Source organism: Elephas maximus, chromosome 8 (genome assembly GCF_024166365.1).
Source record: "Elephas maximus indicus isolate mEleMax1 chromosome 8, mEleMax1 primary haplotype, whole genome shotgun sequence".
In the NCBI taxonomy this organism is placed as follows: Eukaryota; Metazoa; Chordata; class Mammalia; order Proboscidea; family Elephantidae; genus Elephas; species Elephas maximus.
Window position 1 is genome coordinate 20,109,543 of NC_064826.1, and position 24,282 is coordinate 20,133,824.

General features: G+C 37.6%; 1 protein-coding gene across 2 annotated transcripts in view; it reads right to left on the reverse strand.

The window, feature by feature from the left end:
* Positions 1–24,282, reverse strand: part of KLHDC10 (kelch domain containing 10) — a 66,473-nt gene that overhangs the window by 16,911 nt on the left and 25,280 nt on the right. The window contains exons 2-5 of one of the 2 annotated variants that reach the window (XM_049893520.1): positions 20,952–21,038; positions 3,724–3,945; positions 1,974–2,128; positions 733–881 (exon numbers count right to left, since the gene is read on the reverse strand). In XM_049893520.1, the coding sequence (XP_049749477.1) occupies positions 733–881; positions 1,974–2,128; positions 3,724–3,945; positions 20,952–21,038 (613 nt within the window). The remainder of the gene's footprint in view (positions 1–732; positions 882–1,973; positions 2,129–3,723; positions 3,946–20,951; positions 21,039–24,282) is intronic. The other variant, XM_049893521.1, reaches the window with a different exon arrangement.

Consider the following 24,282-nt stretch of genomic DNA (forward strand, 5'->3'; position numbering starts at 1 on the left):
GCCCCTGAGAATATGGCCCCAAAACACCCTTCTGACCTTGAACTGAAACCACTCCTGGAGACTACCTTCCAGCCAAACAATAGACAAACACATAAAATAAACAATAAAACCAAAAACCAAACCCAGTGCTGTCGAGTCGATTCTGACTCATGGCGACCCTATAATAACAATAAAATAAAATAAGCAATAACACCCAAAGGAAAAAAAAAACCCTCTCTCCCTTTTTTCTCTTTCCCTTCCTCCCATTCTTCTGTCCATCCATCCATCTGTCCAACCACCCATCTACCCATTCAGTCAACATTCATTGAGCTCCACTATGGGCATGGTACTATGACTTGTACTGGGGATAGAACTGTGAGCAAGTAGGCCAAAGAACCCTAATATGTGAGTTAAGAAAGGAAATAAAAAAGGAACTGAAAAGTAATTGTTTTTCCTGTGATATGAAATTTGTTTATAAATGCTACCATTCGTTTCTTCTTCAAAGTGTTGCTATCCTCCCGATGCAGAAAGACTGAAATATAAGAGGTAAAAATTGAGCAGTTAAAAAGAAAATACCATTCCCTGGCCAGAAGATCCTTCCTTTATCACTAAACTGGGATTTAACAGCCAGTTAACTATTTTAACTAGGGCCAAAGGTTTTTCTTCAAACCGTATTACCAGTATTCTTAAAAAAAATCAAATCTTAGCAAGATTAATCTTAAAACTAAATATGATTTAATCTCAGAATCTCACCTCTCTTCTGGCAGGTCACAGGATAGGTTGTTTGGTTTCAGTTGTGTCCACTCTCTAGTATTGAGATCTAATTTGTGCAGGTCTGTGCTGTAAATATAGCCAGTTGTCCCTCCAAAGACATAAAGGGAGCCGTTGATGATAGCCATGGCCTGGATAATGGGGAAAGGTGGACAAGACTGACTTGTTAACACTTGGTTATAGAATGTAAGCTTAGTAAAAAAAAAAAAAAAAAAAGTAGACACCCCAAAATCAGGTTTTATAAAATTCTCTTGTACTTTTTAACCTTCTAAAATATCAGACCCTTAAAGAACTGAAGATTTCAGAGATTATTTTCAGAAAAGTAAAGCTTTGGTCACCTAAGCAAATTCTACCTACAGATAGGCAAAGGGGGTTAGATGATCCTTAGAGGTTCTAGCCAACCAAAGACTTTATAGATTGAAGAAATGTACATTTCCACTGAAAGCTGCTTCTCTTTCTAAGCAGTGTGAAGAATAATACTCCCAAGAAGCAGCAGCAGTGGATATGAAAATAAGCACCAGAATTCTTTAAGTAGGAAGCTCTAGAGTTGATAATTTTCCACCAAACTCTTCTTCAGTGTACGTTCAGCTACTGCTATAGTCACTTCTTAGAGTTTAAAGGCCTCCTGTCATGGTGTACAGAGTTATCAAGTATGTGCCCCTCCAAAATTAAAGCTCAGAAGCTGTTTGTCAGTACTGATGCCAGCTAGTTCAGAAAGAAGCCAAAGCTTGGTTGTTTTTAAGCTTAGGCCATTATTCTCAAAGGGTCTTTGGTGTATGGTGGGTTGTTCCCTACCTTTTTAGATCTAACTTTCAAACCTAAAATTTGAAGCACTGGAACCTAATCTAATTTCTACATAACCTATGTTTTGCCTCAGATCTGGGTGAAAGTCTTGTAGCCAAGCACAGGGATCATCTATTCTACAATGTGGGTCAGAAAGCTCTTCAAAGAATCATATCACTCTAAACATGGCAGCCCAATCTCTCATGGAGGAAGAGGAGTCCTGACATTCAAAGAATCTTCCCCACAGGATTAGAAACAAAAGGTGAGAGGAAAAAAAGGGAAGAAGAAGGTAAGCAACTAGAGCTACAAATGTTAATTTCACATCAGAACTGAAAAATACTAACTACACAGAATTCTTAATTAAAAAAAATACTAACAATATAAATATTCTAGAAAAGTATGAACAAATACATCCACCATTACTGGCCACAGATCAGTACCTGTCCATATATACGGCTGGGTTTCTTCCCCCGACAGCTGAGTAAAGCCCATCTCTTATACTTCACATTACAGACATGGACATCATTGCCGTTGCTCTCACCAAATGGGATGCCCGTACCTCCAAACACTAACAGGTTGTTTCCATGCAGCACAACTGGGGAAGGAGAAGCACAAGTTCCATTTACATGCTGGCTACCTGCAATGTATTCCCACATAAACCCAGAAGAGCTGAGAAACTAAAAAATGTCTGCATCAAAGCTCTCAGAAGATAGCTGAAACCTCTGACATCTAGCTACTATAACGTACTGCAGAAAAAGGTCTAATTCATACAAGAACTATGCCATTGTTAAGTGTATGACATTTATTCAATACATATTTGTGGATGTCATTAAACACTGTGTATAATAATACAGAATTATATGTACTGCAGCAGACCACTGCTGCTAAAGACAGCTCAAGTACGCTGCAAAGCAGAGGAAAATGAACTATCGTCTTTGCCTTACAAAGCCCCAGTGGGACTCGGGAGGAACACGTAAAAAGGATTCTTCTGGTTTTGCCAGGGGAATGATCTCTACAATTTAAATTACAGTTTCTGTCATCTTAATCCTCTACCAGGTAAAAAGAAACACACTAATATCCTTCTAGTAACTTTGGCGTCCCCTCCCTTCTGTTCCTACCAACGCACACACGCAATTATACTCTCTCTCTCTCTAACAGCAAACGCTCTCAAAATAGCGCCACTGTACTCTTTCAATGTCATTTTTTAAAACCATTTCTTCAATTGATACAGTGTAGTGTTAATAGTATGACCTCTGGAGTCAGGAAGACCTGAGTTTAAATTCCAGGGTGACCTCAGGAAAGTTATTTCGCCTCTCTAAATTAATCTTCACAACAACCCTATGAGGTAGGAACTGTTATTATCTTCCCCATTTTGATAGATGATGACACAGGGGCAGCAAATGTTTTAAATAACATGTTGCAGGTTTCCTAAAAAGAACTCTGCCAAGCTGGGATTCAATCCCAGGGAGTTTGGCTCCAGAGCCTGCACTCTTAACCATGACCCTTAGGTCCTCCCTAAAGCCTCAGCTTCCACATTTGTACAATGGCAATAATTGTAGTTTCTGCATCATAGGGATGTTGTGAGGATTAAATAGATGACGTGTGTGAAGAGCTTTGTTCACTAGGTGTTATCATCTTTATAGAGTTCATCTGTTGATCCTCTATTATTTTGCCCAGCATATGTATGATACTCTGAGATATTACTAATCCCATTTTACAGATAAGGAAATGGATGCTTAAGATCATCTGACAAATAAATAATACATAAACCCCCAAAACCCACTGCCATCGAGTCGATTCCGACTCATAACAGCCCTAGAGGACAGAGTAGAACTGCCCCATAGAGTTTCCAAGGGGCACCTGGTGGATTCGAACTGCCAACCTTTTGGTTAGCAGGCGTAGCACTTAACCACTACACCACCAGGGTTTCCAAATAATATCTAGCTGGATTTAAATGCAGGACTATCTGCCTAAATGCCTATTAACAGCTAAGTGGAGCAAACTCAGGACCATCCAACTTCCAAGGTACTGTTAATCACAAAGCTATATTATTACCAAACGAAAAGTTTATCCATTAACACGTTTTAAGCCTGTTACAGTAGTATAAATTATTAACAAGGAACAGGTGACACTAAGCCTGGCCTCCCAGACATTTCATAAAGTCAAAAGTTCAGAACTGGCTGCACTCACGTGACATAGATGCCAGTTCTCGGGGCATATAGCCATCTGTGCCCATCTGGTGCCACACTCCTGTAGCAAAATGGTACCTCCAAAGCTCCCTGAAGAGGGGATAGTCTTCATTGTCTGGCCCTCCAGATTCATCATAATCTGGATTATAACCTCCAAACACATACAGATTGGTATTGTCTGCCACGCACCGATGTCCACTTCGTGCTGGTGGAGGTCTGTGGCCTAGGATAGAAGAGGACAGTTTTTCACAGGAGGTTCAACAGATTAAAAGCCCAAATGAAATTACGTACCAACTATTTTAGCTTTAAAAAGGGTCAGGGGAGATTTCTAACCTGGATGTACTTTTCATTTGCCTAGGTCATTTTATACATAACATTCACACACACTACTTAAAATTTTAAACAGCTAGTTTCCATTTCTATCTCATATGACAACTTTCAGAATTTGATAATAGTAAAAAGATTTCCCCCAGGAAGGCAAGACAGCATTATGAATTCTCTTATAAGAAAATGGCTGACCACCTGGAATTTTCAAGAAAAGGAGGAGGAGGGGTTTAATAATCCAAATGCTAAAAGGAAAATTTTTCTCCTTTCCTTAGGGGAGAAAAAAACAAAGGCCAACTAAATTAAACTGTGAATATTAGAGAACTACATAAATATAATCACAAATGTGAATGAGTCATGTATAAATAAAAATACACACACATAAAACCTATGATTTTCTTCTATAATACATAATTAAACACTTAAAAAGAAAACTAGCTTTCAAAGAGTTATATAGCAAAATTTAAAATATAAATACCATTTCCAAGATTATAGCAATTAACAAAGAATATAATTATTTACCTCAAAGATCCTCTTTAATCCTATTAAGAGTTTTACTAAGAAAAACTATTTATACAGTGTACACTGGAAAGCTTTCTGAAGTTTAAATTACATCAACCAATTCATTAAAAATAACTTCAAGTTTATTTTGGAGTTAAAAAGACCAAAACTTTATTTCTATTCTTCTTACAATTTTTCATACCAATCTACACAAACCCTTGCGTAACTATAGAACCACAGACGTTTAAGTGCATAGTGGGCACAGTGAGAAGCTTCCATCGCTGTCACCCTGGAAACCGACCTACTGTCAACGTTAGTCATGTTGCCAGCTGCCACGGAGGTAGCTCTGACTGATGACAGCTTGATACGTAACAGAATGAAATGCTGCCCTGTACTGCACCATCTCCAAGATCTTTGATATGTTTGAGCCCGTTAGGCTCAAATGTTGGCAATAGATATTATTATAATGATCACTAATATTTAGGACAGTATTGGACAGCTAAGAATCACCTGTTACACAGATAAACATTTATTACTAACCTATCATAGGCCATTGCTGTCCAGTCAATTCCGACTCGTAACAATCTATAGGACAGAGTAGAACTGTCCCATAGGTTTCCGAGGCTGTAAATTTTTATGGAAGCAGACTGCCACATCTTTCTCCAATAGAGCAGCTGGTGAGTTTGAACCACTGATCTTTTGATTAGCAGCTGAGTGCTTTAACTACTGCACCACCAGGGCTCCTTGACCCATCATAGGCTTTATATATAGAGAGAGAGAGAGTGTGTGTGTGTGCGTGTGCGCGCACGCGTGCTGGTGAGTCAATTCCAACTCAAAGGGACCCTACAGGACAGAACTGAACTGCCCCATGGGGTCTCCTAGGCTGTAAATGTTAAGAGCTCAGGTTGCTAATTAAAAGGTCAGCAGTTCGAATCCACTAGCTGCTCCTCGAAAACCCCATGGTGCAGTTCTATTCTGTCCTATAGGGTCACTGAGTCAGAATCGACTCCACAGCACACAAAAACGGTCTTTATGGGAGTTATCAATGGGACTTGCCTCCAGCAGAGCAGCTGGTGGGTCTGAATCACTGACCTTTCAGGTAGCAACCAAGCATTTTAACATATCACCACCAGCGCTCCTTAATTTTTTAGATCAAAATCTCACTTTCTAGGGTATGCTTTACTCAAGAACTAAAGGGAAATTTTGCATTAGGTCTACAGCAATTAAAAAAAAAAAGTAACAGTGAGTCACTCAAATCTAGTCCGTAAGAAGCAGGGAGCCCTCAGCCCAGCATTTCAGATCCTTTCACACACTAGCCTCACGCCACCTGGCTCGCCTTCCCACCTGCCTGCTCAAGCTGGTCGCTAGCCTGGAAAGCCCAGGAGCCTTCCCTTCTACCTTGGCCTCGTGTCTATCTACCCTCATCCCTGGGTGTCGAAGTGCCAAGTCTAGCCCCTGAAGCTCTTTCTCTTCAACAAAACCTTAAGGCCCTTACAGTTCAGTACCATATCACTCCAGTGTTAGGGTATACATGTACAATTAATGAGATTGTTACACCATCCACATAAACACATGCATAAATACAATACTTGGCAAACTATAATCAGAAAATTTACTAAGAGCTTTGAGTTACCTTAAATGAAGAATTCAATCTCTCTTCTCTTTCTAGGGATCTTGAAACACAAAAAGTGTGGTGTGAAAGGAAAGCAAGAGCTCCTTTAAATACCTAGGTTTGAATCCAGGTTCTTTCTAACTGCTGGGGTTTGAGCAAATTACTGACCCTCCCTGAGCCTCAGCTTCCTCACATGTATATGGGGATATTATTACCATACCTCAGATTTATTACACTTATTAGGTTAAAATGTCTGTTGGTTTATATATGTCTATTGGATTTTTGGTTATAACATATTGCCTATATTTGTCTATTAGTTCATATATGTGTATCTTTCCAGGAGGCTGTGAGGGAAAAGGAATGTATCTGAACTCATCTTTCTGTCACCGAGCCAAAGGTTGGGCCTGACACACAGGAGACACTCAACAAAGTTGGGCATCAATTAATGTGGCATTTAATTTTTCTCTACTCATTTCATCAATGTTTGTTTCTCTTCTCCAAATAGACCAGTTCCTCAAGGGCAAAAGGTCATGTATAACAGCTATCCTGTATCACCCACAGCACTTACTGCCATTGGAGATATAGAACAGCTACTAAAACTTTCACTGATTTTAACTTCAGATCAAAGTAAACAGTGACATGGATAATCAAAACAGTGTCGAACTTTAAGTGGACTCTGACATTATTATGTTTAGAGATATAGGATTTAGGGGGCAGGTGTTGGGTTATCTTCTCCCCAAAACACAAATACTTGCTAAGATAAACAGAAGGGAACTCTAAGAATCTCTATAGTATCATTAGCTTTACTACCTGGAGCTGATGAATAACTTTTAAAACTGGTTTTGGGCCAACATGAAGAGAAATACAACAAATTCTAAGAGTTTTCTCAAAATGGTTATACAGCAGAGCAAGGAGTCCATTATAAGTCTATTGACTACTATGTTTTTGAATAAATGTAACTCACTTCCATGGATGACACTTTGAGTCGTAAGTAAAAGGAGAGTTTTATATTTATTCAACTCATTCATTAAAAAAAAAAATATATATATATATATATATATATGTATAATTGGACTCCTGCTAGGGGACCAGGCACTGTGCTAGGTGCTGGGGATACAATAAGACAATGGCTCTCTCTCTTCTCTGGAGTTTACAGTCTAGCCTTGCACTGCCCCAAACAGCAGCCACTAGCCAGGTATTACCACTAAGCACGTGAAATGTGGCTGATCTAAACTGAGATAAGCTTTAAATGTTAAAAAAAAAAAAAAAAGGAACCCATTGCCATCAAGTCGATTCCAACTCACAGAGACCTTATAAACCCCACCACCAGAGACCCTATAGGAGAGAGAATTGCCCCACAGGGTTTCCAAGGCTGTAATCTTTATGGAAACAGACTGCTACATCTTCCTCCCATGGAGTGGCTCGGGGTTTGATCTGCTGACCTTCTGGTTGGCAGCCGAGTGCTTAACCACTGTGCCACCAGGGCTCCTAAACATAAATACCTGCTGGATTTCAAAGGCTTAGTATGAAGAGAAAAACACATTTTATATTATATATTTTTTATATCCTGGGCTAAACAAAAATGTTACTTAAATTAATGCCACCTTTTTTTTGTTTTTACTTTTTTTTTTAATGTGGCTACTAGAAAATCTAAAATTTTGTGGCTCACATACTATCTCTAATGGACAGTGCTGGTCTAGTCCAATTGCTGGCTTCTGTTATTTCCTGATCTACGCAATTAAACTGCTGGGTAAAAAGCATCTGATCGATGTTCAGTAAACATCTGTCAAGGAGTCTTATAGCTGGAAGTGAAGAGGTAACTCCTCTTTCTTCCTAGTCAGTAATTACAGATTTATTTGGACATACGTATACATCTCAATATTTAGAGCCCAAGAGTGACTAACTAGAAAGCCATTTTATTTTGAACACATCATGGGAATTTTTTAGGGTTAATGTCACGGTGGAAACCCTGGTGGCACAGTGGTTAAGAGCTATGGCTGCTAACCAAGACTGGCAGTTCAAATCCACCAGGCGCTCCTTGGAAACCCTATGGGGACAGTTCTAGTCTCTCCTATAGGGTTGGTATGAGAATCGACTTGACGGCAACAGGTTTGGTTTTTGGTTTAATGTCATGGTTGTTTATGTCATGCTTTTAACAGGGTTAATGTCTAGTAGCTTCTGACTCGTAGCTACCCTGTTTACAACAGAACAAAACACGGCCCAGTCCTGTGCCATCCTCACAATCATTGCTATGTTTGAGCCCATTGTTGCAGCCTCTGTGTCAATCCATCTCGTTGAGGGTCTTCCTCCTTTTCACTGACCCTCTACTATACCAAGCATGTCCTTCTCCAGGAACTGATCCTTCCTGATAACACGTCCAAAGTATGTGAGACAAAGTCTTGCCATTCTCACTTCTAAGGAGCATTCTGGCTGTACCTCTTCCAAGACAGACCTATTTGTTCTTCTGGCAGTCCATGGTATAAAAAAATATATCATTTGATTTCTTGATTGCTGCTTCCAGGAGCGTTGATTATAGACCCAAGTAAAATGAAATCCATGACAACTTCAATATTTTGTGATGTTGCTTACTGGTCCAATTGTGAAGATTTTTATTTTATGTTGAGGTGCAATCCATACTGAAGGCTGTAGTCTTTGATCTTCATCAGTAAGCACGTCAAGTTCTCTTAACTTTCAGCAAGTAAGGTTGTGTCATCTGTACATCGTAGGTTGCTAATGAGTCTTCCTCAGATCCTGATGCCCCATTCTTCATACAGTCCACCTTCTCGGATTATTTGCTCAGCATACAGACTGAATAAGTATGGTGAAATGATACACCTCTGAGGCAAACCTTTCCTGGTTTTAAGCCACAATGTCATGAAGACTCTGTATTAATTTTCCCTATGTGGGATACAGCATAGGTTCATCATCCTCGGTAAAAATCAAAGTGGGCTTTAGAGTCTATAGTAGCTCTCTGAATCCTCCCCCAAATTCTCCATGTGCAAACCCCACTTTCTGAAAATTACCTGCTACTAATAAAATCACCCATGTTGTTGTCGTCATGTGCTGTCAAGTCAAAAGTAGTCAAAAATTAAAACTGAACCTGTACACAGAGGTAAATTATTACTTATTATTCAGAAGGGAACATCCAGCTATGGGACTGTGTACCTGTGATGTCTGAGCCACCTTGTCATTAAGTCACAAGGCTTGCTCTTTGCCCCAGGGAGTAAGCAGGGAAATGGGTCTTAGTTTCTAGCCCAAAGGCAGAAAGAAACTAGCTGAGAAAAAGCGACAGATGATTAGGTTGTTGCCAATTTTTTCACTTTTACAAAAAATATTGCAATAAAGCTTCCTCTATATATATACGTATGCAAATGTCTGAATATTTCTGAAAGTAGAATTTCTAGATCAAACAAATATGCATTTAAAATTGTTATAGAGACAATATTGCTATAGTCATATTGATCTCCAAAAAGACTGGACCAATTTACATTCCCAGCAGTGGTGTATGAAATGTCTATTTCTTCCTGTTCTTTTCAGTCTTTTTAATTTGTGTCAATCTGATGGGTACAAATTGGTGTCAGGTTGATCTGCACTTCTTTGATTTTACTAGCTCACATGTTTATCGACCTATTTGTATTTCTTCTTTTGGGAATGGCCTGATTATATCATTCGCCCATTGTTCTATTTGGCTGGTTGCCTTCACACAGATTTGTAGAAGTTATTCATCCCATTTTTCTTCCAGCCTGCTACTTATTTTTGTTTATGGAATCTTTTAACATAGAAGTTTTTGTGCAATTGGGTCACTTAATCTTTTATGACTCCTTTGCTTTATATCTCATTTAGGATAGCCTTCTCTACTGCATCAAGAATATACTCATTTATTTACAATAATTTTATAGTTTTTAATTTTATATTCAGAACTTGAATACACAATAAATTATTTTTGTGTACTGTATGAAAGGGGGCTCTAGCTGTTCCCAAAAATGGATGGGCAATTGTCCTCACATTATTTACAGAAAAGCCATTCCTTCTACACTGATTTGAAATGCCACCTTTATCATATACTAAATTGACAAGTTCTGGAGCAATCAGGAAAATCCCAATAGTCAGGTCTAATCACCACGGACACAAAATCTATTGCTCTTTAAGAATGCATAAAATCAATACAAAGCAAAATCACGGAATCTTAAAGCTGAGGCCTGCAAATAAAGCAGCATGTAACATTTACTCTTTAATGAGGCCATTACTTACAAGATGCAGACAACCTCAGATGTGCTAGCGAACATTTTGCCGTAAGGTCATTTAAAAAAAAAAAATCCTTTACCACTAGAAGTATTAACAAGTTGTAAATATCAAATGGCCTAAAGGATAAATCCAGTTTAATTTAGCTGGCAACTTCTTTCCAAATATAAAGTCTATCAATACTGCTACCTGAGAAGACAGGTCTTCTGTTGTGCACCTGGGTGCCTGGGCAGGAAAGCCAAGGAAAAATGACCCAGACGACTATCGCCTCTGCCCAGCAGGCAGAACTTTTTTTTTTTTTTTTAACTGCTCCCACAGTCTAAGCTGCTCAGGCAAAAGCAGTTCATTCACACCAACACACAGTATCACTTCTTGATTATGTGAGCGTCTCCTACTGCATAGACTCAATAACCCGTTTGAGATATTGACTCTGAGCGACCCCATGTGACAGAACTGCCCCATAGGGTTTTCTTGGGTATAGTCTTTATGAAAGGAGATGTCCATGTCTTTCTCCCATGGAGCCACTGTGGTGGGTTGGAATCACCAACCTTCCAGTTAGCAACTGAGTGCTTAACTGTTTGTGCCACCAGGGCTCTCTCCGTAGAAGATGTACATGCAGCAATCTGACTTCCGAGGGCAGAGTAACCGTAGTGTCTAGGGTAACGGCAATGAAAGAAACTTGACTGACTCTAGTGTTACCATGAGTTTATTCCAAGTACTGAGCAAAACATATTTGAGAGCCTTCAAACTCTACCTAGGGATGTGTCCTCACTAAAATATTACACATATGCATGGGCTTCTGGGCTCTATTTAGTCCTCACGGTCTATTTATCTATTCCCACATCGTTATCACATGTTTTAATTATTATAGCTTTGAAATATCTTTCAATATTTAGTAGGGCAAATTCCTCCTTTGTGTTATGTTCTTTTTCAAAAAGCTCTTAGCCATTCTTCTTTATTTACTCTTGTGATGAATTTTACATTCAGTTTGTTAAATCTATTTTAAAAAATAGGGGGCAGATACCATCTTATTCAAATGATCGAAGTTACATCACCAATAATGGCATTAATCATATATGCCTCCTGATATGATACAAGAAGAACACATTACTTCATTGGTATTCCTGCCAAAAATGCATCACCTGAATGTAATCACGAGGAAACATGAGCCAAACCCAAACTAAGGGACGTTACATTGGGTACACTATATCTAGTCTTACTGTAAAAAAAGACAAAAACAGGCTGAGAAGCTGTTCAAAACTGAAGGAAGCTAATGATACGTGACAACTGAAAGCAACACATGATAATGGATTTTCTTTTGCTATGAAGGCAGTTTGAATCCACCAGGCGCTCCTTGGAAACCATATAGGGCAGTTCTACTCTGTCCTACAGGGTTGCTATGAGTCGAAATCGACTCGACGGCAACGGGTCAGGGTATGAAGGACATTGTTGGCAAAATCCAAAATAAGGCCTGTAAATTAGATACTAGTGTTAATTTTATCCATTATTTATAGTGTTAATAGTGTTACTTTCCTGATTTTGATACTTGTTCTACAGTTACGTAAGAGAATGTCCCTGTTTTTCAGAAGTATACGCTGAAGTATTCAGGCGTAAAGGGGCAACACGTCCACAACTTATTCTCACATGATTCAAAAAGAAAACCAATATATATATGTACATACGTTTTTATTTATAGGAAGAGGGAAAAGCAGAAAGGAGAGAAGAGTGAAAAAAGTGAGAAACGAAGGGGAAGGATAAAGCAAATGTGATAAAATGTTAACATCTGGGGAATCTGAGTTAAAGCTACAGGAGAATGTTTGAATATTCTTGCAACTTTTCTGTAGTTCTGAAATTATGTCAAAATGAAAGTTAAATTTTAAGAAAGTCCCTTAGGGGTTTTATTTGAGGTTACTTGGAAGAAATCAATATTATTACAACATTGAGCCTACCCGGGAACATAATCTGTAGCCATTTATTCTGGTCTTCTTTGATAAGCTTCAATATAGTTTCACTGTTTTTTTTCTTTTTATTATTTTATAATTTTCAATGCAAATGTGAACACATCATTTCTTTTATTTTCTAATTGATTACTGTTAATATATATACCTGTTGCCATCGAATTGATTTCGACTCATAGTGATCCTACAGGACAGAGCAGAACTGCCCATTAGGGTTTCCAAGGTGCGGCTGGTGGATTCTAACTGCCCACCTTTTGTTTAGCAGCTCTTAACTACTGTGCCGCTAGGGCTCCATTAACATATAGGAAAGTGATTTATCTTTGCAAGTTTAAATTTTATCCAATCAACTTACTGAACACTAATATTAGTTATCATTAGGCAATTATCTTGAATTTTATAAGTAGACAATCCTATCATCTGCTATTAACGACCACTTTCAGCTCTTTCTTCCAATATATTCTTTTTTTTTTTTTTCCTGATCTATTGCATTGTCTGGGATCTCCAGAACAAGGGTGAATAATAATAGAGGTCACAGTGGGCATCTTCATCTTGTTCTTGACTTCAATGAGGACACTGCTCATGTTTCACCATTATATACAATGTTTGTTATTATTTCTTGTAGATAGTTACTAAAATTAATTTGCTTTTATTACTGGATGTCTATTATTTTTTTTTCCTTACCAGAAATAGGTATAAAACCCAGAATTTTTTAAAAACAAAATTTGTGTTGAAATACACAGAAAAGTACATACATCATAAGAATTGAGCTTGATAAATTTTAATAAGAACAATGGGAATCAAATTTTTACATTTTTAAAAATTTTATTGTGTTTCTGGTGAAAGTGTACAGCGCAAATTAGTTTATCATTGAAAAACTTATACACAAATGGTTTTGTGACATTGGTTGCAATCCCCACGATGTGTCAGCACTCTCCCCCTTTCCCTTTACACCCCAAGCTCCTCATGTCCATTCCTTCAGGTTTCCTGTCCCCTCCTGAGAATCAAATCTTATTAAATTTATTTTTGTTATCTATCACACTTGATCCCTGGGGGCACAGTGGTTAAGCGCTCAGCTGGTAACAGAAAGGTCAGCAGTTCAAACCTACCAGTCACTCTGCAGGAGAAATACGCTTGGCAGTCTGCTTCATTAAAGATTTACAGCCTTGGAAAGCCTATGGGGGAGGTTCTACTCTGTCCTACAGGGTTGCTATGAGTCGGAATCGAAGTAGGTTTTGGTGAGAATCACACTTCTTCCTATTATATTATTTACTATTAAGGTAGTAAAATACACTCCACAGAAAAACCCTACTTGATCCTGATTTCATTTAAATTTATCTCTGCCACCTTATAAATTCCTTACTTACCGTTCTTTCTGATTGTTTTTTTTCCACTTTTTAGATTTTGCTAAAATATCAAGTTTTCTTTTTTCCTAGGAAGAGCTACATCCTCTTACCCCTAATATTTTAACAAACATACCTAAACTTTTATTTTTCTGACAATATTAAGAAGAACAAGTCAAGTCTGAAAGTAAGCTTAGCTATTACTGGGTTTTTTTGTCTTATATTACTGGGGGTTACCCTGACTGAAGATGTGAAGCAGAACCTCGGTTTTTTTTAACTCCTTTTATTGTGAAATATTAAGACACACATAGGAACATATATAAATATAAATGAATAGTTTGACAAATTATTACAAAGGGACCATCATCCATCCAGGTCAAGAAACAGAATATTGTCAGCACCCAGCAGCCCCCTTAATTAACTATTTCTGATTACAACCTCCTCCAACCCACCTCCTTCCCTTCTACCAACAGAAACCTATTACTGTCCTGGAGTGGATTCTAACTCATAGCAACCCTGCAGGACAGAGTAGAACTACCCCACAGGGTTTCCAAGGAGTGGCTGGTAAATTTTAACTGCCGACCTTTTGGTTAGCAGCCATGGCTCTCAACCACTGTACCCCCAGGGCCAAAACAGCGAACATCAATGGCCCATACAGAGGTAACCTATTATCTGATTTTTATGGTAATCATAAAACTTGCTTTCTTTTTACAGTTTTATCATAGCTAGGTAAGCATCCCGAAAGGATACTGTGTATTCTGGCCTGTCTTTGAAGTCTATTTGAACAGAATGATAGAGTATAAATTCTTTGTGGGCTCTTTCACAATTATTTTTTGAGATTCATCCATGTTGTTGGGGAGGTGGTCTGTTCATTTCCATTGTCAAAAATTACTTGTGTGAATATATATGAGAGTTTATTAATCCAGTCTCTGTTGTATGGATGGACACCAGGCTGTTTCAAATTTGTAGTTCTTAATACTGCTATAAAGATTTGTGTACATGTTTTCAGGTGCACAGGGGCCCACATTTCTGTAGGGTATATATCTAGAAATGGAATTTCTGAGTCATAGTGTACGAAAATCTTTAACTTTACTAAATAAGGCCAAACTGTTTTTCAAATGGTCTTGCCAATTTACACACCCACCGCAGCATGTGAGAGTTCCTGCTGCTCCAAGTCCTTGCCCATACTTGTTTTTGATTGGCACTGTTGGTCTTTTTAATTCAGCAATTCCTGTGGATTCCTGAAAACCCTGGAGGCACAGTGGTTAAGAGTTCGGCTGCTAAAAAAAAGGTCAGCAGTTCGATTCCACCAGGCGTTCCTTGGAAACCCTATGGAACAGTTCTACTCTGTCCTATGGGGTCGCTATGAGTCGGAATCAACTCCACCACAACAGGTTTTTTTTCTGGTGGGGATTCATAGGCCTATCTCATTGTGGTTTTAATGTGCATTTCTAACATTACTAATGAGGCTGAGCTCCTTTTCACGTCTTTATTGGCCATTCGGGTTTTTTCTTTTGGGAAGTGCTTGAGCAGGCTTTTTATACATTCTTCTATTGAGATGTGTGTTTTTCTTACTGCTGTGTACAAATTCTTTATACATGCCTGAGATAAGGACCTTTATTTTTCACTCTGCGTATTTTCCTAGCATTTGAAATTTTCTCTTAGTAAGCAGATATTATACCTGAAAATTTTAAAACAAAAAGGAATCAATACATAGACTTGGCACTCACTCCCTACCCTGCAAAATAAGATCTTTACTTTCTCCCTATCCCTAACTGGAAATTTTAGTTCCAGAATGTTGGTTTGTTTATATACACATACATACACACACATATACATATATAATTTTTTTTCTTAACAATTACATTAAGCTCTGGTCACTATTTAGACAAAAGTTTCAGTTTTACTGGTTTCTCTGAATACTACTGCTTCTTATGTCTATCTTCCGCTTTCTTGGATTTGTTTTTCATTTTACTGAGAGTACCTCTTCAAGTAGTGTTCTCAAAAATGGTGTGTAGATGGTAGACTTCCAGCGTTCTTATTTACTTTGGCCCCTCCACACACACTTAAACATTACTGAGGCTGGGTACAGAATTGTGTTCAAGGTAATTTTCTCTCTGTATACAGAATTCCGTGTTCAAAGAACATTGAGGACGTTTATCTTCTAGAAACCATGTTGCAGAGGAGAAATCCAGTGTCAGTCTGATTCTTATTCTTGAGTCCTTCTAGGTAACTGTTTTCTATTTCTGGAATCATAAGTAGTTCAGTAATGTACAGGTATGTCTTTTTGTTTGTTTTTCCTTTTTCCTGCTTGGTACTCGGTAGGCCCTTTATACTTGAAAAAGCAGAGTCTTCCTTCAGCATAGGGAAATAGTCTTTATTTCCTCTCTTACACTGTCTGATCTCTCCTTCTGTAATTCCTATTAAATGGATACTGGATCTCTCTTAGATCTACCCTCAGAGTATGAATATTCCTCAGGTACTTTCTATCTTTTGGTCTTGGCCTGGATATTTCCTCTGCTTTATTTTCACGGAAGGTAGTTGGTCTTAAGCTGGTCTACAATTTAGCCCTCCTACTGAGTTTTTATGTCAGCAATTAAGGCTTCAATACAGAACTAAATAATTCTTTAATCATTCCTTTTTCACCATGGCAGTTGATTTTTGATTCATGGATCTAATCCACTCTTGACTCTCTGAGGATACAGCCTGTGATTAGAACTCCTTGAAGTTCCATTCTACTTACTACATATCTGTTTCCTCCTCAGTCAGCCGTTTTGTTTGCTCATCTTAGTCATCCTCGTTCAAGTCTAGCTTGCTTCACATGTCTGGTAAGCCCTGATTGCCTATTCATATTAATAAATAAAGGGCCAAATGGATTAGTAGTCATAAGAGGTCTGGGTTTCCTCAACAGCTGTACTACTCTGTCCCCATAACCTCCAAATGGGAGGCCTGTCTGACTGCGGGTCTCTTCCGATAAGTCTCTGACAGACAGACTTCCCTTTAGAAGTGGAGAAAAAGAAAGCACTTTCGCCTTACTGTTGCCAAAAAAAGAAAGGCTGTATTCTGGTGGCATGACCCTTTAATGTGCTTTAGTCCTTGATGGAGCTCCCTTTCTCTTCCCCATCCTACCCTCCCCACCTGTCTACTGTGGTGGCCCATCACCTAAGGCTCTGCTTTGTGCTCTGTCTCCAATCCCAGTCCATGCTAGCAATGCCTGCCAACCCTCCCCAAAGCAAACCCCCACTCTGCTTGAAGAGCTGTTCTCATGGCTCTATCCTGGGAACCAAGAGCATTGACAGAGATCTTCATGTGAAGGAGGGAGAGAAGGAGTAAGGGAAATAACTATTTTGAAACCAGTCCTTTAGTTTTCAGTTGGTCCTGATGTTCTACTTTCTCCCAGCTTGTTCCCTCTTTCTCTAAGCTTAGAGTTTCAAGAAAGAGGCACCACTACGAAAACCTCGGGCTTCCATCATGCAGCAGGAGAACTTATCCTGGGTTGCATTTCACATTGTTCTGGTTTCTCAAGAATCTAATTCCGACTGCTTTCTATTACCCTGCAATTCCTAAAAATTGCTGGTACTATAACAATAACAATAATGATAGCTGCTAACATTAACTCAACATTTGCTAAATGTAAGAGAATTTTCTAAGTGTTTTGTATATGTTCTTTATCTTAATCCTTACAACAGGCCTAGGAAGTAGGTACTATTATCATCATCCTGAAGAAACTGAGGCAAAAAAAAAAAAAAAGATTAAGCAACTTGCCCAGGGTTACAGAGTTGTTAAATGGCAGAGCCTGGATTCAGATCCAGGTAGTCTGGCTTCAAGGGCTCCTTTTTCTGTTTATCAATATAATTTTGATTTATTCTTTTTCTTATGTTCATTTTATCATTTTCAATGATATCTGAGAAGCAGGGAAGGCAAAGGGGTGTGTTCAGTCCATCATTTTGTACCAGAAGCCCAGTATCTGTTCATTATACCACACTTTTAATTGGTAGAAATATCTTCTAAAGATGCAGGATCTAGAGAAGGAATCTAGTGGCAGAAAATGGGCCCTATGAAACTGTTTTCAATCAGATCGACAGATGATACGGTATAGAATTCCCAAAAATGAGGCTTGAAAGTGGCTGTTTTAAAAGTTAAAAAAAAAAAAAAAAGAATGAAACATTAAACAATAGCATTTTCATGTTCTCAGCAATTCATTAGTTCACTGCCACCACCACAAGAGAGAAGTTAAGAACATATTAAAATTTTAGTCCCACCCCATTCCCTGACAGTGACTTTTTAAATAATTCAACTCAATTCAAATACATATGATATACCTACTACATGCCCTATGCTGTGAAGTGGAGGTAAGAAACTAAATGCCTTGTCCTTGCCCTTACAGAGCTTACAGTCTAATGGGAGGCGCTATAATTCAGTGCGATAAGTGCTATGATACAGGTAGGTAGGTATACAGAGGGTGCCACCAGAACAAAGAGGACACAGGCTTGCCAGAGAGGTTTCTGTGGAAGTAACCCCCAGACTCTGTTAAAGGCTACACTGTTAATAGTTGGGAGATAAAAATAAATTTATCATTTTTTGCCCTAAAACCTGCCCTTCAGTCCACCGGGATAACCTGGTGAAGAGCACCCTGGTCCAGACAGAAAGCTGGAAGTCATATCTGACTCTTCCTTTCTCTTTAATTAGTAAGTCTCGACTAATTATATTTCTTTGTATTTCAAATAATTTCCCCTACTATAACCACCTTAAGATTCAGCCTCCATCATCTCTCACCTTGGTAACTGTAACAACCTCCTAACTGGCCTTTCAGGTAATTCTCTTCATTGGCTAATAAAACAAATCTGATCCTGAAAATTCCCAGCGGTGGCTCCCCACTTGACCTGCATGGGCCCTCTGCTTCTCCCCGTGCCCTTTCCTACCATACTGAGCTTCCTACAGTTTCTGAAAGCACCGTGCTGTTTTGCCTCGATGCCTTTACTCAAGTTGCTTGGTTCCCACGGTCTGCAATGTTTCAACCCTCCCTTGCTAATATCTACTCATCCTTTAAATACATCCCGTCTAAAAAGTCATCCCGATGGCCACTCCTCCCTGCCCTCCACCCAGGCTGAGTCAGGTCCCTCTTTTGTGTGCTCCCATGCCATACTTCCTCATCAGGGCACTTATCACAAAGAATTGCACTCGATTTATTCTGTAACTGTCTGTTCATCTGATTACCTACTATCTAACACCATCAAGCCTAGCACAGTGACTGGTACATAGGAAGTAATCAAGAAGTACTGAAAGAATGAACGAACGAACGAACGAACGAACGAAGATAGTTAAGCCTGTTGATGAGATAACCAAAAGAGATGATGGAAAGAAGGACAGAACTTTGGAGCAATACCCACCTTTTGTGGGTAGGAAGAAAAGAAGCCAGTGAAGGAAATAGAATGAACAATCAAAGAGGCAGAAAGAAAACATCTAGGATTATATAATAAAGCAACCCAAAAGAAGAGGAAATTTTAAGAAGGTACAGGTGGCCAACAGCATCAAACACTACAAACAGGTCAAGAAGGTGAGAACTAAGAAAAGGCCGCTGACTGAGAGGAGGTCACGTTGATATTGCTAACGTACCCCACCTCACTCTTCTCAGCACTGTCAGACACCATCTCTCTTAGCCATTGTTTGAAGCAATTTAGGGCTTACAAATAACCAGTGGTATGAAACTTACCTGTGCTAATCTTTCTTTTCCCTGATTAAAAAAAAAAGAAAAACACAGAATATACAAAAGAAAATAAAGCCCACCATCCAGATATAACCACGGTTATGTCACTATTTTATTTGTTTATGTTTATTTTTTTAAGCGTAATTGACATTATATTGAATTCTATATCCTAATTAGGCAATTTCTTAATTATGGTTATATTTAGTCAGTCCAAGTTAGTATTCTTATTATAAATCAGTAAATTAGCATTTTAATTTATAAACGGAAAAAAACTGTTACAGACTTAGATATGCCTGCTTGGCCATGCGTGCATAATGGGTTTTCTGTCACATAATGGTAAAGTTACCTATTAATTTGAATCAATAAAATTATTTATGCTAAAAGGTAGCACACTACCCTAGGTATCCAATCTTGTCTTGACCCATTTAGGCTTGACTTTAATCTTTTCATGCTCTGGAGCTTGGCTGCTAAAAACAGTTTAGGCATTAGATATAGAAACATCGATAGCAGCGGCTGAATTTTTTTCCCTAGGGTTTTTTTTGTTTGTTTGTTTGTTTTTAATCTCTTTAGTCAAAATTAGATACACTGGCTTATAAATAATTTAATGAAATCTAAATTATACCATTAAGCATGTTTGTCTGAAATTTGTTATATCTAGAAAAATAGTGTGAATCAGAGTTTTCAACCCTCTTCTAAGATTTTCTTTTTTCAGTACAGACTATGTTTTAGTGGAAAAAAATAAAAAGTAAAAGGAATGTAATATTTCTAAAAGTAAGAATTGCTAGGTCAAAGGTTGTGAACATTTGTTAAGGCTTCTGATACATACTGCCAAATTGAATCCAGGAATTACACTTCTATCAATATATGAACTTCATTTTCCCATACCTTTGCCAACACTAGGTATTCTTATTTTTAATCTTTGTCAATCTAATACATGAAAATTACCTTATTATTTTAATTGGCATCTTTATAACAGTGAAAATATTTATTCGTCATTCACATTCCTTCTTTGTGAACTGATTATTCATGTCTTTTTACCTTTTTTCTAGCAATAATTTGCTTTTTAAACTATTGATTTATAAGTGCTCTTTTTATATTCATGATATTAACCATTTCTTACAAATATATTTCCTCTTTTTAATTTAGATTTTAGTTTTATTTGACATGTTTTTAATTTTATATAGTCACATCAATTAATCTTTTTTTTCTTTAGAATCATATAAAAAACTCTTTCCCACACCCTATCATATAAAATTACTAACTGAACGCTTTTGTTATAGCTATAGTGGAATAATATTGATATTAGTGAGATGATTTATTTCTACCCTCTAACACACATTAAGTGTTTCTAACTGCCCCTAATTTATAATTGTAATTCCAACCGTGGTCAATACGGAACATATGTTTAAAATTAAGTTCTAGACTTTTCTTACTTCAATTTTAGCTTTTACATAATTTAAAAAAACAGAGTTTGAATTTAGAAAATTCATTAAAAGTTCCCTTTAACCCACAGGAAGCACAGATCTCTTGCTAGTTGTCACCCACCTCTCAAAAACCTGTTAGGGATCCTTATGATGGGACAGGACTGAATGAAGCGTCTCCTAACTGGGTCCCATCGTATTTTCTTCTTACCTGTTACCACAATTATCAGCAAAAAGTCAGACACATACAACACATGGCAAATAATACATAGTTACTGTAGCTATACAGACAGAAAAACAGGAAACAAAACAATGCTTGAATACAGAAAGAAGTGATGTAAAGTAGCATTTAACCTTGTTTTGGAAGTCAAAACAAAATTAACATATAAGCAGTGATGGAGGTTTTCAATTCTTATCCCCAAAAGAATGTAAATAATTCTGTGCACTTGTTTTCTGAATTCTAGTTCAATAGTACGTGCACTCAATAATCACCAATGCCATCTTGTGGCAAAAATTCACCAGGAGTTTTAAGTACAGATTAAAAACTATCACATTTAAAAAATGAGTACATGTCAAAAAAACGGAGCTTTGACCAAAACCAATTGGGCATAACTCAGGCTCCTGTTCTCTTCCAGGTTTAGTATCATTCTTTTATTAGTTACACGGTTAAGAGGGTAAAGGAATAAGCACCATTCTTTAAATATGAAATAAGCTGGCTGTGCCATAATTAAAATTTTATGATAGCAACAAAATAAAACAAACATTTAGTATTCTAGCACTTCCACCACAGGAAAAAAAAAAGTTCCTCTGCCTTCCTGCGAAAATCAGCTCTACATTAAACTCAGTTAAAGACTGTTTTCTTCTAAAACAGAGGAAAAATGCAGTGCATCATGGAACTGTTAAATTGAATAATTTTCTCTCTTTCCAAAGTTTTGATAGCTCTCAAAGACAGCTTTTATTAACAATATGAACAATTAACATTTGCAAAGTGTTTAAAGTTTACAAAGAGGTTTCACATGTATTATCTCATTTGATTCTCGTAACAACCTTTTATTCATTCACCAACCATTTTATTTTTTTTTGTGCCTCCAGCCCTAGGCTAGGCCCTAGGGTTGCAAGGAGGATAGGACTCCTACCCTAACCAGCTATGGTCTTGTGAAGAAGGCAGATGTGTGAACAAATTATTACAATGAAGTAAATGCTACAACAGGGGCTATGAAAACACTATGAGGACGATATCATCTTTTTAATTTTACAAACAAGGAAGCAAAGGAAAATTAAGTGACTTAATGGCTGAGCCAGGATTCAAGCCCAGACCTCCTGACTCTAAAATCTGCCTCCTTTCCGCTGCTCCATACTTACCCTGTCTCAAGTAATTCTCTAAATGGAGAACGGTTTTTATTTTTGGCAACTGCAAGTAGATTCAGATGTTCATCAGCGAGGCCTGGTTTGCTGTATGCAGTACTTGTGCACCAAACCCGAACCCGGTGCCGCCGAGTCGGTCCTGACTCATAGCGACCCTACAGGACAGAGGAGACCTGCCCCGCAGAGTTTGCAAGGAGCGCCTGGCGGACTCAAACCGCAGACCTTCTGGTCAGCAGCCATAGCACTAACCTACTACGCCACCAGGGTTTCCTACTTGTGCACAGAGATACACAAATTCTAAGTAATGGAACAGTACTGCCTGCACATTCACACCTAATATCAGGAGAAGCCTGGCCCGTGGGCAAAGGGAAGAATTATTTATTTGCAAAGGGGTTTGCCTTTTAATCCTCTAAGTCTTTTCAATCAGTGGTTCCCAAATGTTAGGCTACAGCCCACTGATAGGCTAAGGTGAAGATTCAGCAGTCCAACAAAAAATGAGAAAAATATGGGCAAGGTAGTCAGTTTCTCAAAAAGCTAAAATGTTCCATTTAAAGGCCTGCCCTCTTGCAAAGATTAGAGGCTTTTTGTTGTTAAAATATTGTTTATTTTATGAAATAATGGGGATAAGAAAAGGTAGTTGATTTTGTCTTTTAATATCCTTTCTCAGAAAAATAGAAAAATTGCAAGCCTATGTCTATCCCAAAATATACTTTTTTTTTTTTACGGGTTTACGGCCTCCAAAAGTCTGGACAGCCACTGCTTTAACTAGTACAACTATCTGTTATGACTCTTGAGACCAACTCTGTAATACACACTGTAAAAGGATATTAAAAAAAAAAAAAAAAACAGTGCATATAAGATGTATAAGAAGCCTCCCCTGCCCTCAAGAAGCTTACACTCTAATTAGGGACACAAGACAGACACATAAAACAATTAGATAGCAATACAAGACAGAATATAACAAGCGATTAGCTTAAAATTTGACATTTTTATGTATCAAAAGCATTAAAATGTACCTACCCTTTGACCCAGCTATTCCACTTCTAGGAATTTATTCCTAAAGAAACAATCATAGATGCATGCAGAGATGTCTGGACAAAGATTTTCACTGTGGTATTACTTATAACAGTAAAAAATCAGGAACACTTTAAATGTCCAATGGTCCATGGTGCAATGTCCACCGGAACTGGTTAAATTGCTAAATAAACAGACTTAAATAGTTCATATTCTACCAGCCACTAGAAATTATATACAAGAATATTTACTAACATGAGAAAACACTGACAATATGTTGTAAGTGAAAAATGCAAAGTACAAAATAGTATTACAGTATGATACCATTTTTGTAAAGAAAAATATGTACGTATTCATGAAAAATACAGGAAGGACATACATCAAATTTTAATTGAGGTTATTTGTGGGTGATTATTATGACTGATTTTTGTTTTTTCCCTTTGTGCTGGTCTTTATTTTCCAAGGTTTTTCACTGAGTAGGCATTATTTTTGGACTGGAAGAAAAACAATACCATATTACTTTAATTTTTGAAAAAGCTAAGATAAAAAGTACTGGAAAGAAACATACCAAAATGTTAACAGTGGTTATGATTGGGGCTCAGGCAATCAGCCCTTCTACACTGTCTAAAAATTCTATAATGAAATATATTATTTTATAATAGAAAAATTACTTTAGAAAAACATTGAAAATTATTGAACCAAAGCTGTAATGAAAAATCCTTTTTTATGTTTTCTCAGAGTTTCTATCAAACATCTTTGGCATGTTTCCCTCTCAGTAACCAATATAAGTATGTCATAGGCATAAGTTAACATTCACTCCAAGGAGGTTAGCACCCAAGGTGGGCATTAACTGTGAAATCATGTTTCCTTCCTTCACCCAAGGAGCAGAGAAGAGAAACCAGCAACACAGCAGTATAACACCAACGATTTTTTTTTTTCATTTTTAAAGAAAGATTTGTCTTTCCATATTTCATATAAACAGACTATTAGTATGAAATTTTTGTTCATTGTCATTTTAATTTTTCTTTTTCCCAATCTTCATTTGTGATTGCTTCTACTCTTCAAAACTTAAAAAA